At 46.5% G+C, this 17,256-nt stretch overlaps 1 protein-coding gene and 1 long non-coding RNA gene across 5 annotated transcripts in view; one reads left to right on the forward strand and one right to left on the reverse strand.

The window, feature by feature from the left end:
* The window catches only part of IGHMBP2 (immunoglobulin mu DNA binding protein 2), a 46,535-nt gene that overhangs the window by 23,910 nt on the left and 5,369 nt on the right, over positions 1 to 17,256 (forward strand). For both annotated transcript variants that reach the window (XM_069804406.1, XM_069804407.1), the window contains 4 exons: positions 7,478 to 7,660; positions 12,895 to 13,013; positions 15,215 to 15,309; positions 15,687 to 15,810. In XM_069804406.1, coding sequence (XP_069660507.1) covers positions 7,478 to 7,660; positions 12,895 to 13,013; positions 15,215 to 15,309; positions 15,687 to 15,810 — 521 coding nt within the window. The remainder of the gene's footprint in view (positions 1 to 7,477; positions 7,661 to 12,894; positions 13,014 to 15,214; positions 15,310 to 15,686; positions 15,811 to 17,256) is intronic.
* Positions 646 to 14,262, reverse strand: LOC138689411 (uncharacterized). 3 transcript variants are annotated; one of them, XR_011328263.1, is made up of 4 exons: positions 14,197 to 14,262; positions 4,659 to 4,836; positions 3,867 to 3,963; positions 646 to 758 (listed from the first exon to the last, which is right to left on the reverse strand). It is a non-coding gene; the product is annotated as an uncharacterized lncRNA (long non-coding RNA). The 3 variants fall into 3 exon arrangements; XR_011328262.1 differs by lacking the exon at positions 14,197 to 14,262 and adding an exon at positions 5,660 to 7,482; XR_011328261.1 differs by lacking the exon at positions 14,197 to 14,262 and having other exon boundaries at positions 4,659 to 7,482.

Raw genomic sequence — 17,256 nt, forward strand, 5'->3', positions numbered from 1 at the left:
TCTGTCATGATGGCTGATGCCGGAAGCCTTTACTGGTGCTGCATTGTAGCATCAACAGCAAAAAGCTCCTCACTGGTAGGACCCATCTGCTGCAGATCTCCTGGATCTCCTCCTGGTCCTGCTCAAGGAGTTGTGCTTTTCTCTCCCTCAGTTTTGAGTTCATTTGACTTTGCAGTGGAAAGTTTCCACTGTGCAGGGAAGTCAGTTTTTAGGTCAGCTTCCATCTCTTGTGGGATAATCCCTTTTGGACAAGAAACCTTAGGGATGTTTAAACACCATGTCACTCTGTGCCCTTCTTAAAGTTCAATAGATTTAAAATAAAATAGAGCAGAGAGAATGTGTGTCTGAATCAATAGTGTTAACAGATTTATATCTCCGCCTGGCTTACCAGTTAAATTATGATCCAAAGAACTTGCTACATTAAACAAAATTATTGCTCAAGGCATCAGCAGGTCCACGACCCAGGTCCTGGTCAGACACCAGTCACCAGAGCTCAGCCTCGCAGACAGTTGTCTTTTGGAAGATAAAGTGCAAAAAGCCAAGCTGACTTCAGCTTACTTAGAAGAATTATGGGCTGTGCTCTCAAATGCTGCCGCTCTCCAGGCAGGTCTCCCCATTTTAGCCTAAAAGGCAAAGCTGCTATGATGCTGCTGCCTGTGCCAGCCAGTCTTCTCTCAGTTCCCCAAGTAACTCTTGAAACCTGTTAGCTAATGTGAAGCAAATCCATCAAAGTGTGAAAGTTGGGGAGATCTTCAACTCTGTAAAAACAGATAAAAAAGCCAAGACCTGAGTTTGTTCCTGCACTCAGGGGAAAGCCATCATATGAACTTAACCAGAGTAGTGGCTACAAGAGAAGCCACACAGGAGGGAAACAGAGAAAACCCTGCTTTCTATATTTATTACTGAAGTATGTTAGTTTAGCACTGGAAAACTCCAGCTAATATTCTATTCTGTTAGGCATGGTGTGTATGATGGGAGATGGTCCCTGTTATGATCTGAATGAACGAGTGTGAGGGGAAAGAAGGATTACTCTCCCCATTTCATCCCGCATCATACAGGAAACCTGTGGTGGCTTCTAGGACTGAGCAAGATGACTTGAACCCCAGTCTGGTGTTTGTCTGTGAGTCCATCTTTCCTGTCTTTCCCCTCACTTCTAAAGACTGACATCTTGTTAAGTAAAATTATTCAAAACTGGTTTTTTTCAAGCTTTGCCCATTGCTCAGGTGGCTGACTGTTGGAAGACTGAGAATGCAGGAAAACAAGCAGAGAATAAAGCTTTTTGTGCTATTTATGGCTTTACCTTTCATCTCAGTGGGAGCTCTTGGTAGTAGCCCCACAGGTATTAACTGCAGATGGGTATACTAGCAGGTATTGACTGTACATACAGAAATTAGAGTGGGTGCTCATCAGGCAGGCACTGATCTGGAGTCTACCTGCTAGTCCTAGCCTCTGTTTCAGAATAGCAAAAATTCCCTCTCCTCTTTCCAGATTACCAACGTGTCCCTCAATTCCCTGTAGAGCAGAGCGCTCTTGAACAGATCATTTGAATCTGCAAAGCGTTTAAATAGCACAATGCAGAGTATTTGTCCTGTAGAAAATACCTGGAATGACAGGTGTTATCCTGATAGAAAGCAAAACTGCCTAATGCTGAAAGAAAAGTTTCTTTCTTTCAAGTTCTGTTGTTGTCTAGTGAAACCCCTCAGCCAGGCTGTGATGGAAAAGATGTGCACTGAGGTCCAGCTAGAGCAGCTGACAGTTTGGCTCAATAGCCTCCGAATTAAATGCAAAAGCTAACAAATTTTGATCAATTAGAACAACTTTTTTGAGAAATCCAATTACTTTTCAGATAAATGCCCTTAAAAATTGTTAGCTCTGTTTCTTACAGATCTGAACTCTGGCCGTGTTTTTAATTGCTGCCCAAGTAAAAGCATTTGCTGTATTGAACGAGGCACATAACACAGCTTTCCTCTTTACAGCCCCGTCCCTCTGCACGATGCAAATAAAGCAGACGCTGGAGAGCACCACTTTGCACTTTTCACAGTCCCAGCAGGCTGCAAAATGCAACACAAAGGCAGATTCCCTCTAACTCCATCTTGTTAGGTACTTCCAGAGATCTAATTAAGGCACCGAATCACCTACCATCTCCTCTTTGGTTAATGGAAAACGATAAGCTATTTCCAGGGATGATTCATGCAGAGGACTCAAAACGCTTCCGCCTGCCTTCCCCTTCTCCTCCACTGCTGACAGCAGACCTGAAGTGGGTGGTCTCCTATTTTGGGGGCCTCAGTGAAGGGTCTAAAGTCAGCCTGCATGAATCTGGGCTGACAGAAGGATCATCTGTTACCGTCGTATGTGAAGTCAATCCTGGTTAAGCAGGAAGCCTCTGTTAAACAGGAATACTTTGATACTTTGTAGGAGCCATACTGCAAGTGCAATCAGACAGCTAGGCTTCCACACAGGTTGTGCTCAGCTCAGGGAGCTGGGCCCTGTCGGGTATACCTACTTTCTTGTTATCTGCTTCGTCCTCCATGGATTCAGCATTTATCAGTTATTATCATCAGGTTTTTTTCCACTTGAGGCTAAGGGAGTTTTGGTGGAGAGTCTAAAGGGTGCTCCTCTTGCTTGCTTTTTGACATACCTGGAGTTATGTCAGGATGCAGAGGGCATCCCCACACATACCTTACAGTACATTCACCTACATCTTGTCCATGCTGGATGTGTTTCTTCTGAAAGACCTCCAAGCGATGGCAAATGCCAGTCCCCTGCTGTTCCCCTCTCGGCAGCCCGCTCCAAAGTTCACGGACATCAGCTTCAAGCCTCCTGCTGGGTTTTGGCCAGGTCCCAGGGGGCGTCTCAATGCCAGGACACTTTCTGCTGTCTGACAGGAACATTTGTTTTCCTTGTTTTCATTTTAGTCCTCATTCCATCCTATTCTGACATCCTAATTAATTTGTCTCTACGTCAGGGCTTTGATTTATTAATTTGTTTTTACACTCTTCAGATATCTGCAGATACTTATCAGACCTCTTGCTCTCAACTAGTTTCTTAGACAAGCACCGGAATAGTTTGCCGTCTTGTTTGTTAGCAGTAAGTCTGGATGTCTCCACCATCCCAAATCCATGTGCTAGTCCTCCATGCTCAGTAGTTTGCTGATTTGCATATCAGGTCCAAATGGATTTGCTTTCACCTTGTCACTGAAGAGCAAGTGTCAGGCTTTGGTTTTCTTTGGTAGCCTCCACAGCTGGAAAGAACAAGCTACCCTCCTCCATCATATTTGCAAGGACTAAAAAAAAATCCACAATATCCGGAGAAAGGGGGAGTTCTGCACAGCCTCACTTAGTACTACTTTACTTATTTGTGAAACCTCTTAAACCTACACCAGGATAGAAAAGCCTAGGGCACAAAGCAAAGGACAGCTAATACTTTGTGTGTCCACAACAGCCTCAGCCTGTTTTTTGCCATCCAAGAGCTTAATGCAGAGTTCTTGAGGTAGGAAAACACAGTGACATCCTTCTCCAGACTTTGCTGTCTGAATTTGGTGATGTACAGCAGAAATCAGAGTCACACCAATGTCTCCTTCTGTCTCTTAGGGAGGAGACCAGCTATCCAGAGGATGAATAAGAAAAGATATAACATGACTGAGTGCACAGCTCCATCCCTCCATGGGAAACACTTACCATTTGTTCCCCCTAGTAATGATTATTCTTGACATCTACATGGCAGGCTGACTCCTCACACCCAGCCCATAAAGGATATTTCACACCACAGTGGGCACAATAGCCTTTGAAATACTTGGTTCCACTTGGCTACAGCTATCACTGTTAACGTGTAGCATTTCTTCTAAGAGCTGGAGGAGGAAGCCTTACCTGTGAAGAGCAGCAGGGCTTCATCCTCCCTCATTGGGATCTATCCTGGTACCCCCCCACCCCAGGAAGGTGCACTCAAACAAAGTACAGCCTTTTCCTGCATGTGAAGCAAGGTGAAACCAGGTTAGCAGCAAATAATGACTGCTGTGGGCTTATGTCGGTAATTTTAGCTTTACTTCAGGTACTTTAAAGTAGATACTCCTGAGCATCACATGTGTGATTCTGTCTGTCCAACCTCCTATCCCAATTTAATTTCTCTAAAGCAATTGATACTTAAAAAAACTTTTGCTCAGTGCTCTTATGATTTTGCTGGCATAGAAATCAACCATTGTAGGAATTAATTGAGCAGTAAAATAACAGGAAATTTATTAACAGGTGAAGTATTTGCAAGCAGTTTAATATCCTCATTATTAATTCAGTGTATAACCTCATGTAGATCCCTGCAGTGGAAACTGTGCTGTTAGTGTATAGAAGAGCACTATTTCTAAGGCTTGCTGTGAGGTTTAATGCCTCCCCCATGCTTTATTGTATATCATTACAAGAAACACTTGAGAATATTTGTTGTTAAAAAACACCAGGGTTTTCTTGCCAATTCTGCATGAAAAACAGTTTTAGGCTTGCTCTTAGATTTGCAAGAATTTGTGAGTCAAGGGAGGGGAGTAAAGGACAAAAGCAAATGGGAGGTACCTTTGGTTGGTAAGACTGCTAAGCCTGCTGCATCCCTTTAAGACTTTGAGAGCACCTTACTATGGTATCCCTCACTTCTCAGTTAAGTTGCCTGATAGGACTTACACAGCCAGTGTCTGGCAGCAGCAAAGGCCGGGAGCAGCATCATCATCAACAGGACACAGTCCCATGGGGTCTGAGGACAGTGGGCAGAGCCAAGGGCTGGTACTGGGCTTCATCAACAGCTCCAGCAAGCTATGAAGCAGGTCCGGGGTCCATCCAGGGGGTCTCATCAGGAGGTGGGCTAGAAACAAAGCCATGATGTGGGTCCAGGATCCACCTAGAAGATACAGCTAAAGACTGGATCAAAGTGACCTGCAGCATAGATCCAATGGTCCATAGATCTCTCCCTTTGGGAGGCAGAGCTAGGACATAACTCAGGCAGGGACTGAAGGGCCAGTGCTGAGCTTAAATGGGGCCCATGGGCAGAGGGTGTGGGTCCCAGCTGAGGCTGGTCAGGGCAGTTAAAGCCTCATGGTGACCTCTGGGCCCTGAGAGCCAGATCACCTATGGGTGACTCAACGTGACCTACTTTTTTATTAGCTTGTCAGGAGGAGACGGCTGGTGGAAGGAACCAGAAGCATTTTTACCCTGGTGATAGTGGTCACGCTCTAGGCAAAGACCGAGTGAGAGGTGGGCTCTGAATCTCCAGATTCCTTGGTCACTCTGGAGGAAGGACTGTTCCTAAGGGAATGGCTATTTCATGGTAGGTGCTTGTGCCTGAGCGCAGACAGCTCTCCCTGTTAAAACTGCTTCCTTTCTTCCTTGCCCAGGAGATCAAGGCTGCCTTTTAGCACACCCCGTGGGGCAGAGCAGAGCTGGGAGGATCAGGCTGTCAGTGCCTTCTCATTCAGTTGTGAGCCTGGAAGGAAAAAAGCTAATTCCTGATAACAGGAACGAGCTCCCCAGCCCCACATCCTGCTCTTTCCCCTCACCCCACCTAATCCCCTTCCCCTCCTGAAAACCCAGCCCACCTCTGACAGACTGCTGTTTCACCCACCCCTTGCTTTTCTCCGATGCTCTCAGCTGGGACCATAAAGACCTCTGTAAGTATATCTCTGCCATACCAGTAGCAACGCTGGGGCTCGGAAGCTGTAAAGGCTTCATGGCCAAACTCAGTGCGGTTCATGATCAGCAGCAAAATGCACAGCACACCTGGAAACCTCTGTTCCGTAAAGCACAATGTCCTTGTTGCAAACCTGCCAACCCTCCTCCTGGCTTCTGTGCCTGTATGTGTTGTTCAACGCTTGTTAACGTTACAACAGCCTTTGAAAAAGCAGCAGTGTCTCCGATGTCCTGCAGTTGTGTCCATTCAGAGTTTATGACCCGTTTTTTCCCCATGTGCTGCATTCTGTGATTTAGCAAGAAGGAGGGCTAATGAGACTCAACTTCTCGGAAAGCTCTACCCTCCATTTTCTCTTCTGCAGTTTTAATGAATTTGCAGTCTCTTGTTATATTTACCAAGTGCCCTGTTGTTAACATGACAGGGCTGGCCAGTACAGCAAACAAGACACTCGCTGTGGTGCCTTGTAGTAATGTAATGCTTCCCACGGCAGTAATTGGATGCATGCTGTGCCCCTTAGCCTTGACGGAAATAATTTTCCCGAGCTGTTCTCTATCATCATTTCATCATCTTTGTGCTTGTTCATTGTGTTCTGGTAGCAACCAGAACCCCTCACCATGAACCACAGTATTGTACAAGGCACTGGACACACAGTATGAGAAAACTCTTTATGCTCTGAAATGCTCAAAACACAAAATCAAAGTACAACGATTCTTGTTCTTCCTCAGACAGTACCGTCAGGCGATGCTTCTAACAAACCCTTTCTGTATGGCAAAGAGAAAGCAATTAGGCTCCTGAAAGGCTTATTTCATTAGGAGCTTTATTAATTTGTGTCACAGATATAAGCACGGGACCTTTGCCAGAAGCAATGGAGTGTTGGTTTTCTTAATGGATAATAAAGCAATAAGTGCTGAAATGCATTAGTGCGTTAGTCTGGGGTGAGTGGCCAAGGAGTAATGAGAATGCTTGAGTGGCAAGTGTCTTGATGAAACATTAGCAAGGTCTGGCTCTGTTGACATCAAGCACTTCAAGATTTGGGGTTGAGCTCTGACACTAATGCATTAGGTGATTCTAATGCCGTTGCTGAGCTTGCAGTAATGTGAGTGTAATGTTACACTGACAGATGCAGTATCTAGAGCTTGTTATGAGCACTGTGACTAAGGATGTTGATGGGATGAGCTTACAAGTTAAGAGGTTTTAGTTCCGGAGCTGTTTCCCCAAGTAGAGATCTTGGGCATCCTCACTCATCTTATTCCAACCACACTGAGCAGATCTGGGTGTGAGAAGTGACTGCTGCAGGCAGGGATAGCCGATACTGTTTGCATCTCTTGCATTACAATGGCAACACCCCTAGGCATTTCCCGATGGGAAAGGGAAAGCAGACGTCTCTCCACCCTGATGTGTTCAAGCTGATCTGATCTCCATGCAAGGCAGAAGTCTATCCCTGAGGATATTCACCCTGTTGGGGAGCCTATGCTGAAATATAACACTTGGGACCCTGCAGCCTTCTCCTTCTCCCTTTCCACCACCTGTCGGTACCCAAGTGAAACAGTGGGAAGGCCAGGGAGATAACACCATCCCAGCAGAGCTACACGAGGGTGCTCAGAAGGGTCCAGAGTACGTATTGCAGGTGCTCTGACAGCATTGCAACTTAACACCATTAGCATTGATCAACACTGCATTCAGTTCCAGCTGCAGCACTGATGGGGCTGCATCTGTAGTGAGATGCTGATTGAGTCTTTAGTCCAAAGATGGTTACAGCCGTACCTCAGATCATCACTTCAGAACAGATATCCACTTCTAACTTGCTTTTCCCACGTAGGGCTGCTGCCAAGGGCCTTTCACTCAGCTTGATGGAGCGTCTCATCGAGAGGTACGGGGAGAAGATAGTGAAGATGCTGACGATGCAGTACCGAATGCACCAGACCATCATGCAGTGGGCTTCCTCGGAGATGTACAGCGGCCGGCTCACTGCTCACCCATCAGTAGCCCAGCATTTGCTCAAGTAAGTGACTTGCTCTTCACTGGTATGAGCAGAGATGTCCTTTTCATCCCACTGCAAGCAGGGTTTGTCCCTTCCCTATGATGGAGTTTTCCATTCCTCCTGGCCCTGCGATAGCATTTCTGTTTCATCCTTTATTTCATCAAGGAAACATTAATTGCGGGAGTTGTCTTTTTTCTTATGTAACAAGCAGTCATGCAGAGTTAACTTCTGTTTCCTCCTTTGGTATGATGAGCAACAAAGTAAGATCCCCTTGCATCTGGTGAGAATATGTGAAGGCCTGATTTGCAGTGGGCATACCCCAAGCAGTGTTTCTCTATCTCAAGCTCTCATTGAGGGTAGAACCAGACATGACTCTTTTATTGTGTTTCCACATGTCCATGTGATTATGAGGGCCAGTGTGTGTGTCCCATCATTGGTCCCAACATTGACAAAGATCAGAAAGCAAGGTTCCCTTTCTGGCTTGGATAGTTTTACTGCCAGGACAGCACCTGAGGCAGGTCTGATGGCATCCGATCCATTCCTTGTCTGCAGCGTTTTTCCCTTTCTTTGGTAATTTAAAGGAATTGACTAGCATTTCATTTCCATTGCATCCTGGGACAGGGAGCTGTTTGCCAACACACACTGTGACTGTCAATAATTGGTGCTTTTTAAAATTGCAGTCAGTGCAGTTCAGGGAGGCGGATGGGAAAACATTAATTCTCTCTGTTGGACTCGGAGAAGCATAAAATATCACAATGCTTGTCTGCATAAAGCTATTGTATTTTTAGCAATACTTTTTTTTAAATGCAAATATTTAGGAGTCAAAAAAATTGATATTCCCCTAGAATCTCTTCAAGTCATAGTAGATCCAGTTTTGGACAGAGATAGCTGGAAAGGCCATTTTATCTTACTTGTTTCAAAATAATCTTACTTGTGACCAGTGTGAATACTACCTGGATGGGAAGAGCAAGCTTTGTGTTTGAGACAGCCCTGGCACCCTTGTCTACATCCACTGCAGTCAGCGTGGGGATTTCTGCTTGTGTCGGCATGCTCTGTATTAAAGCTTCAGGGCTATCGAGGCTTCAGTTCAACTTACATCAATGAAGCTATGCTGACTTCTATCTTGGTTTATATACATTTGTGTATACATACATAATTTTATGGGTGAGTGTGGTGGAATCTGCAGGTAAGAGTAGGCAAGGCTGGTTCATCGATGCCAGGAGGAGCTCAGCTGAGCTGGATGGGACTCATTCAGCAATGTTTTAGCCATACAGATCTAATTCCAGGACCAGTGCTGTACAAAACGCTCTTCTTGATTGTTTGTGTTCCTTGCTATGCTTGTTTGTGTTCCTTGCTATGCTTGTTTTTCCATTTAACTTTGGAAATTAAAAATAGCAACTAGCAAAGAACCCCAGGCAAAATAGCTTGAAACCGTTAATATAGGAAACAATTGAAAAGCTGAAGTTAGGCGACTTTGTTACTCTTATGATCAGGTTATTTTTATAGCTGATGGAGTGAATGTTTTTCTTTCCAGTCTGCAGTGCAGCTTAGTCCCCTGCTCAAGGCCTTTTTCTGCAGAAAGTTTCTGGTTTCTAAACTCATGATCAAACCTGCCAGTCTACAGCCCTACTGACATGTCGCGTGAATACAGCAATCCTCAGTTCAGGCACTGGACCATGTAAAGTTTCTCTAGAGGACCAGGTAATGCAGGGGCATTGGACCATGATCTTCTCATGTTTAGGTTGCTAGCAAAAATTCCTTCATGATACTTGTGAGCATCTCATGTGTTTTGTTGGCTTAGGCCAAATGATTTGCTTAATCCCTTACCTGAGCAAGAAATAAGTTTTAGACTCTGATAGTTCTAGGAAAAGCTTTCTTATAAGCAGAAGCATCTTAGGGAAGTGGAAGGCTGGTGAGTGCCGACAGGAGTTACCTGCTCATACCAGAGAGTAGCCAAAGCCTGGGCTACAGCTGCAATTACAGCAACAGGATTTGACAAATTCTGGGTCTGTAGCTTTTTGTTACATCCTTCCTAAGGGCTGGGGGGTGATAAGCGAGGAACCTGAAGAGTCCCAAAGCACAGTCCGAGGAGGGGGATCTCCATCTCTGCTGGAAGCACTTTGAGCTCTTCCTTTGAAGAAAGATCTGACTGGAGTGATCCAGACTGTAGCTCTCGCCACACCTCTGGTATTGACAAAGCCAGCCCATACAATTGTATTCTAGCCTTGAATTTACAATGACCTCGGTGCCATTTTGAGAGGGGAAGCTTGAAGAAGCATGTCCCAGTCTTGAGACATACAGCTGGGATGAGGTCCAGGTGCAACCACCTTGTGCCACAAATTGTGACAGGGAGTTTTTGGTCCAGCTGAACTTGTAAAGCCTGATACCCGTGCGCTTTCATTCAGAATGACTCTCCAGGGTGTAATCCCCAATGTCTGATAGTAAGGCTGCACTCCCACCACGACCTTTCCCTGAACAGCATTGTTGATGCAAGTCTCATCTCCTTTACCTGAAGCACAAAGATTGATCTTTGGAAAAAGAAGTGCAGCTCTTCTCCAGACGACTTCATATTTCCTTACCAACTTTTGCTCTGAAATAGGAGGCCCTTGGGAATGCTTTGTCTGTGATCTGTTACAGATTTCTGCACCACTATCTTATCTCAAAAAAGGATACTTTGGTTTCCTGCGGTATCTTTTCAGGGGCAGATTATTTCCAAGGGAGCAAAACCTTCTTCCCAAATCTCCCTTCCTTCTGAAATGGGTGACAAAGCACATCAGAAACCCCCACACATCTCCAGAATTAAGTCAGGGAGGCTGCAAGCAGTATTTTTCACATTTAAAATTTGTGACTCAGTCTGTGAGAAAATGGTTTGAAAATCACCAGCTGTTTCTGCTGTCAGTTTTTATCTAAGTACAGTGTCAGGTGTAAGTGCACTTACACCTTAGCACTTTTTTTTGGGCTAACACCCCCTCGCTGATGGGGAATTTGGGGGAACCCCCACAGTAGTGAGAGACCTGGAAGATGCTCAGAAGACAGAATGCCCCTTGGTTACAATGTGCAACTCACCCAGCTGGGATCGCCTCCTCACCGACGAAGCACAGGGTGCCTGGATGTCCTAGGGCAGTGTGTTGAGCCTGAATCCAGTCTCTGGCTGTAGGGTCAACCTGGTTTATCATCACAGACCAAGAATCTCCCCAGGAACAAAAGTCCATCTCTGCAGCTTGGGCTAGTTTGCAGGAGGTGGGAGAAGTGCCTTTCCCCTTCATCCTGAAGGGATAGGAAAGCACTGGACAGCTTTTCTCCAAGGTAACAGCCAGTTCTGCTGTAATCTCAATACCTTGGAAGAGCATGAATTCTCCTGTCATCTGAAAGATTTATGTAGATAATTACTCCTCTGAAGCGACATTCCCAGGGTTGAGATTTTTCCTGGTACTGAGAGGTGCTGCAAGGGCTTTCTGTGGCCACTGCTAGTAGGCAAAGAATCAGGATTATCTACATAGGAACTTGGCTTTTGCTCAAAGTCTTTTGTCTGCACAGACGTGGACAGTAGTAGGACACTAAGCAGGGCAGGTATAAAGGAGATGGGAAGCCTGTTAGGTCTGATGTTACAAAGAGAGGGAGAGAAACCTGTTGTGCCCGCCACAGGGGAGGAAACACTCTAATGGGGAACTGGAAGCGGCCCTGTTCCAACCATCATGGTTGCTGGTCCCAGCAGCCCTTAGAAATGGGGAAGGTACCTGGTGCCTCTGTTTGAATCCAGTTGCTGGGCTGAGACAGCCAATCCCCAAAGCCAGGGGAAGAGCTCTTCCTTTGGGCTCTGCTTTTCTGTAGGACTGGGTAGGGTGCATCCTGGACTCTTTTGCAGGGGCTTCAGCCCCCTGTCATAGCTGCAGTAATCTCTGTACCTTCCCAGCTGTGCATTACAACAGCAATAGATTGAGACAGGAGAAAAATGAGTTTCAGTCAAGAGAGGAGACTTTTGTTGTCAGCAGAGTGAGTAATGTCCGGAGTCCATGGGAAGCAAGGGTAGTTGGTGGCATACAAATGCAGAGGAACAGACATGCAGTGCTGGGAGTCCTGGGAAGGAGAGGCTGCAGCTGGGGGCTTGTCTTGCACTGGAAACTGCCTTTACCCTCACTTCCCTGCCTGTCATTTGGAGATAATTTTCCTTTTTGATGGCTTGCCATCTGCCTTGTTTATTTGCAGAGTCTCCAGAGTCAGAGCTCTCCGTGATTTGTATGTGATGTACAGTAACATATTGTTGTTTCAGAGCTCTCCTGCCATCTCCAGGCTTTATGTTCCTGCTATCCATTGTCTGTCCTCTTTCTAGGCTGTGAATTCAGCTAGCAACTTCCTTGGGTATTAAAATATGGTTTATTAATTATTTTTTTTTAATGCAGCAGCTTTAGATCTAGAAATGATGTGAAACCCAAATTCCTCTGTGGTTCCTTGTGCTACGCTTTCTTCTATTGCCCAACAGCACTGCTGTCAAATCTCTGGCAATACTTCAGGCACTCCTTCTCCCTCTCTACGCCGTAAAAAACAGAAAGGAGCTGCCACATCTCCCTAGGTCTGCATATCTTTCCTGTTCGAGACCATTTAAGCGAGACACTAACACCCACACACTGTAACCTTGCATTGCAATAACTGGTCGGTGTAGCATAGCCGGTGGGAAAGCTCTCAGCACTGCTGGCTGGCCTCTCTGAGACTCTCCGGGGCCCTCAGCTCTTCATTTGCATTTTGGGAGAGCATTTAAGCAGCAATCCCATGGTGCAGAGCAATAATGGCTTTTCAGATATGGCTTTCTGGCATTGCCAGACTCCCCTGGGCCTCTTGGGACTTGCTGTGCCGTCGTTTGTGGCTGCCAGGTGGCGCTGAACCCAGGGAGCCTGGAGCTGAAAGCCAGAGGACCCCACCAGAGCTAAAGGGCCCTGCTTAGTTATTGCATATGACATGCTCTTCAGTAGCATCACTGCAGATGCAGTGGGGACCAGAGCTTGGTAGAAGAGAAAGGAGGGAACCTCAGTTCTGAGTTTCTGTCATTCTTCACCACCTCCAGAGCCAATTTTCCTGCATTTTCACCCCACAGGATACCACTGTTGGTCTGTAGCCTTGTCCCTTAGAAGCAATATCTAGCTATGTTTTCCCTCTGTCCTTACAGTGTTGTTGGGAGGAGTAAGCAACAACATAACTGATCATCCCTCTGGCATAATTTCAGCGTTGTTAACTGGCCCTTTCCCAAATACCTTGTGCAGGGACCTGCCGGGCGTCACCTCTACAGAAGAGACCACAATTCCCTTATTGCTTATAGACACTGCTGGCTGTGGCCTGTTTGAGCTGGAAGTGGAAGACGAACAGTCTAAGGGGAATCCAGGTACCATCGTTCAGAAAATTTTGTTGGTCAGAATTGATTGTCTGAGGTCCTCAGCCTCCCGTGGGCTTGGCCACTGCACCAGCTGAGCCACGTCCCAGAGATGTCCCCCTCCAGAGCAGGTAGCAGGGGGAAGGTGGGGTCCGCAAGGAGCCTTGCTTATTTGAGAGATCATTTCCTCTGTAAATCCTCAAGCTCAAGGACTCTGAGCCAGAACGGAGTGGCCACAGGGCCATGATGACAGTGTGTGGTTTGTAGGTGGCCATGCTGGCTACCTTTTTCCCTTGCAGAGACCATGCTGTGGACTAGGACAGGGTGGAGGATCCCTGCGACAGATGCTTTACACAAGTTGGCAGGGCAAATAGTATCAGGCAGAGCGCAAGGCTGTAGATGTAGCTCAGAATTGCCTCCCAGTCCTCTGCTCCTTTCATGAAGTCCTATATTGCTCTTCTCCATGAATTTTCTTAAGACATTGAGTTTGTTGCTGGTTTTTGACTTAAAAAATAGGTTTCATTATGAAGATTGAGTGTAAAGTCAGGCTCCGTAGCTATTCTGATAAAGCGGGAGAACTTTGAAAATGATGCTGCTACCTCCTTTGTGTCCTCACTTACACAGCAGGGCAGGTGGTTGTGATTTGCTGTTCAGGGATGCTACTACTCATGCTCCTCTAGATTTAGTCTGGCATCTCCACACCTGCTGGCTAGCTCTTAAGAGGCTCACAGAGGGCCTTTGCCAGGAGGTGTTGCACATGGGCTGTCCAAAATCTGGTGATTCATCTGACAATCCACATATCCCAACCTTGTTATGGAGATAGCTCTCCTAAAAGCATTAGGGAGAGCTTTTAGCCCAGAAGGCTGTCAGCAAAAGGATTGCTAGGAGGGCACAATGAGCCTTGGTTTTGGGGAAAGTAAGACTCTTCTTTCAGGGCAACATCTTCCCCTGGATTGTAAATTCACTGCCTAGATGTGCTTGGAGGGGACCAATCTCTGTGTGCGGTGCCTGTGCCCTGCCACCTCACCCACGGCCACCCCTGCCTGCCTGGCTGCTGCCTGCACTTTTTCCAATGCACTTTTCCCGATGGCCAAACCACAGGCTTTTCTAGCCATTTGCTCTCACGTGGCCAAAGAGCTTATTTGGCAACATGGCTGCCTGCTTCAGGGTTTCACTTGTTTTCTTCTCTACTCACCAGTGCAGATCTCATGCCAGCAACAGATTTCTGAGGCTTCAAGTCTCTCTCTGCAAGACGGGGAAAATGGACTGTAAAATACAAGGACAGTTTTTACCACTTTAAATATATTTTGCCTTCTTTTGTTTGAAAACCTATCAGCATTTAAGTGCCTCTCATTTTTCCATATGCCAGTCCCCATGGCCCTGCTGAACAGAGAAGGGCTCTTGTCCCCAAATGGAGAGCCAAAAAGACTTGTCTACGATAACTCAGGGATTTTGAGCAGGGGATTAAATGCACGTCTCCCAAAATTTGGGAGGCAGCCTTTTGGAGCAACATTCTTGATTCTTATACCTGTGTTTTGCTGCAAAACAGAGAGTAAAGTCAGTCCAGCCAATAAACCAGTGAAATAGTTCACATTTGTATTTAACTTGCCCTCATTAGATCTCTCTGAACCGGCTACCATCCTGAATAGCCAGCTGTTTATGGCAGGCTGCTTGCAGTCTCTGGAAGGTCTGAGCACATGGACCTGAGCATGAAGCTTGTTTATTTGGTCATGGGAGTTTAGAAATGCGGGGATTTGAAAAAGCAGAATTAAAAGGAAGGGTGGAGTTTTTTCAGTTGCAGCACAGAGAATTTCTAGTGAGGCCTAGGGTCTCACTTCAGAGGAAGAATAATCCATTGCCTGGATTATCATTGATCTCTCAGATTAATATGGGAAGGCCAGAGAAAGCCAAGTGCTGTTAAGAAAGCTCTTCTTAAACTTAAGTGAGCTGGTGACTTGGAAGGGCAAGAAGCAAGCACAATGCACTCCTAGGAACAAGGTTGCATAGCACATCACCATCTAGCCAAGCAAGCCAAGCTGGGAATCATTACCCCCGTGCAACACTGGACTGCAGGCAGGACTTTCCTTAGCCTTTGCTTGATGTTTAAGGGGAGTTGGGCAAATTTCTCCAAGTCACAGCATGTCCAAGATAGTGGCTTTGGCCTCTACCTGCCAGCCTTTTCCCATCACCGCCTCTTCTGCTTTCTGCCCTAGGGGAGGTGCAGCTGGCCGGTTTGCACATCCAAGCCTTGGTGGAAGCTGGTGTGAAGGCAAAAGACATCGCTGTTGTAGCCCCCTACAACCTCCAGGTGAGATGACCCTCTCCTGGCATCTCCCCTCTCTTTCTGCATGCACGCAGAGCAAATGCACAGAGGTGGACTCAACGTCTTCAGGAGTGATACCAAAACATCCTCAGAGAGACGAAGGTGGAAGTCAGCAGAGCCAAATTGTATAATCAGCATTTGTGGCCAACTTCACCACATTTAAACAGCTTGAGGCCATGGAGGGAAGAGGTGTCAGACAGGTATTTTCCACTCCCAGCCTCAGGAGTCAGTGCTTGACCTTCGGGAGATGTGAGCGCTCATCCTTGTGTGTTTGAGAGGAAGGGACTTTACCAAAACAGTGCCATTTTAATCCTTTTCACCTTGCACTTTTCTTTAAAACACATCTTTTGTGTGTTTTTCAGGTGGACATGCTAAGAGAGCACCTTTGCCACAGGTACCCAGAACTAGAAATTAAATCAGTTGATGGTTTCCAAGGAAGAGAGAAAGAGGCAGTGATCCTGTCGTTTGTGAGATCCAACAGGAAAGGTAAGAGTTTGCTGCTGGAGAGTTACTCCATGGGGAACGGAAAAGAAATGGGAACGGGAAAGAAACGGGAACTGCGTGATTGCTCCAAGGTTGCTCATTGTGTTGCCAAGTGCTGTGGTTTAATTGCAGTTCTGACAGTCTCTAGCACTTTGCTCTGAATGAATTTACTGTCAAGAACCTTCCTTTTCAGCCTTTTCTTTTTTTTTTTAATGAACAAATATATTTGCTGTCAAAGTTGCAGAGGAAGGCACCCATGCTAGACAGCAGGTAAAATGGAAGCTAGGACTGCTTAGTTTGAAGGTTTCCGGGCTATTGAGGTCTCAGAAATTATTTAAACTGGGGTCCTAAGAATGGCACAAGTCACATTAGCACCACATTTACTGGAGTGCCAAGCACGTCCTGCAAAAGGTGAAAATTTAGGGGGCTTATTTCTTGGATTTGGAGCCTGTTTGGGGTCACTTCCCTGAAGAAAGCAAGCAGGAGCTGGCATTACAAGTCATGCACAGAAAATGCTTCTTTTGGGAGCAAAATCTAGAGCGGAAAATTGAGTTCTTTCCTATCAGCAGCTGCAGCAAAAGTTAATAGCTGGAAAAAAGCTGCTGCCCTGGAGTTGTGAGTCTCCTTTGGTGAACCCATGCTGAAGGGTTTTGTGGCAGCCAGCTTGAGCAGAGGGCATGAGTGGAACTGCTCCATAAACCACCTCTCTCCCGTGTGTGGACTACTGCCCTTTTCAAACCCACAGTGAGACACGTCCCTTGCTGCACTACCTTGCTGCTAATGCTGCTGAAGATTAAACACTGTGTATGTGCTGGGAGTGCTGATGTCTAGAAGAAAAAAAAGGGGAGAGGATGGATGGAAGGAGGAGAGGTTTTTGGGGTTTTTTTTTTTTGTTTTTTGCTTTTTTTTTTAAGAAAGCCTAGAGCAAGAAAAGCAGCGTTGTGGGGAGAATGGAGGTGGGGGACAGGACTAAGAATAGTCCTTATTCGTGAGTGACTCACCTCGCCTTTGCTCAGTAGGAGCTGGTGTCCTCCATGAAGGCGTGCGTCCCCCAACCCCTTCCCATGCACAGCGAGCAGCCAAAGCTCAGATGCAGTGCAGGAATCACTTGCTTTCCTGGGGGCACGAGGCAGCTTCTCATGGTGTCTGGGCATGGCTCTGGGCTGCATGGGGCACAAGAGATGTTGTTAGTCCCCTCTGAGACCCCTGGGAGAAATCCATACCCTTTTTGCAGCTCCATTTCTCAGTTCAGAGGAGGCCAGGGACGTTGACCAGCAGTGCGTGTCCCTCTGCAGCCATTACCTATGCAGCAGGAAACCCTCTTGCCAGATCAGAGGAGTTGGACTTGCCCCTGCAGTCAGGCAAAAGCACATCAGAGAAGATGGAAATTGTTCTCTAAGCTGCAGAGCACAGAGAGGGGAATCACCCACACCCTGTTCCTCAAAGGCA

Source organism: Haliaeetus albicilla, chromosome 16 (assembly GCF_947461875.1).
Source record: "Haliaeetus albicilla chromosome 16, bHalAlb1.1, whole genome shotgun sequence".
Lineage (NCBI taxonomy): Eukaryota > Metazoa > Chordata > Aves > Accipitriformes > Accipitridae > Haliaeetus > Haliaeetus albicilla.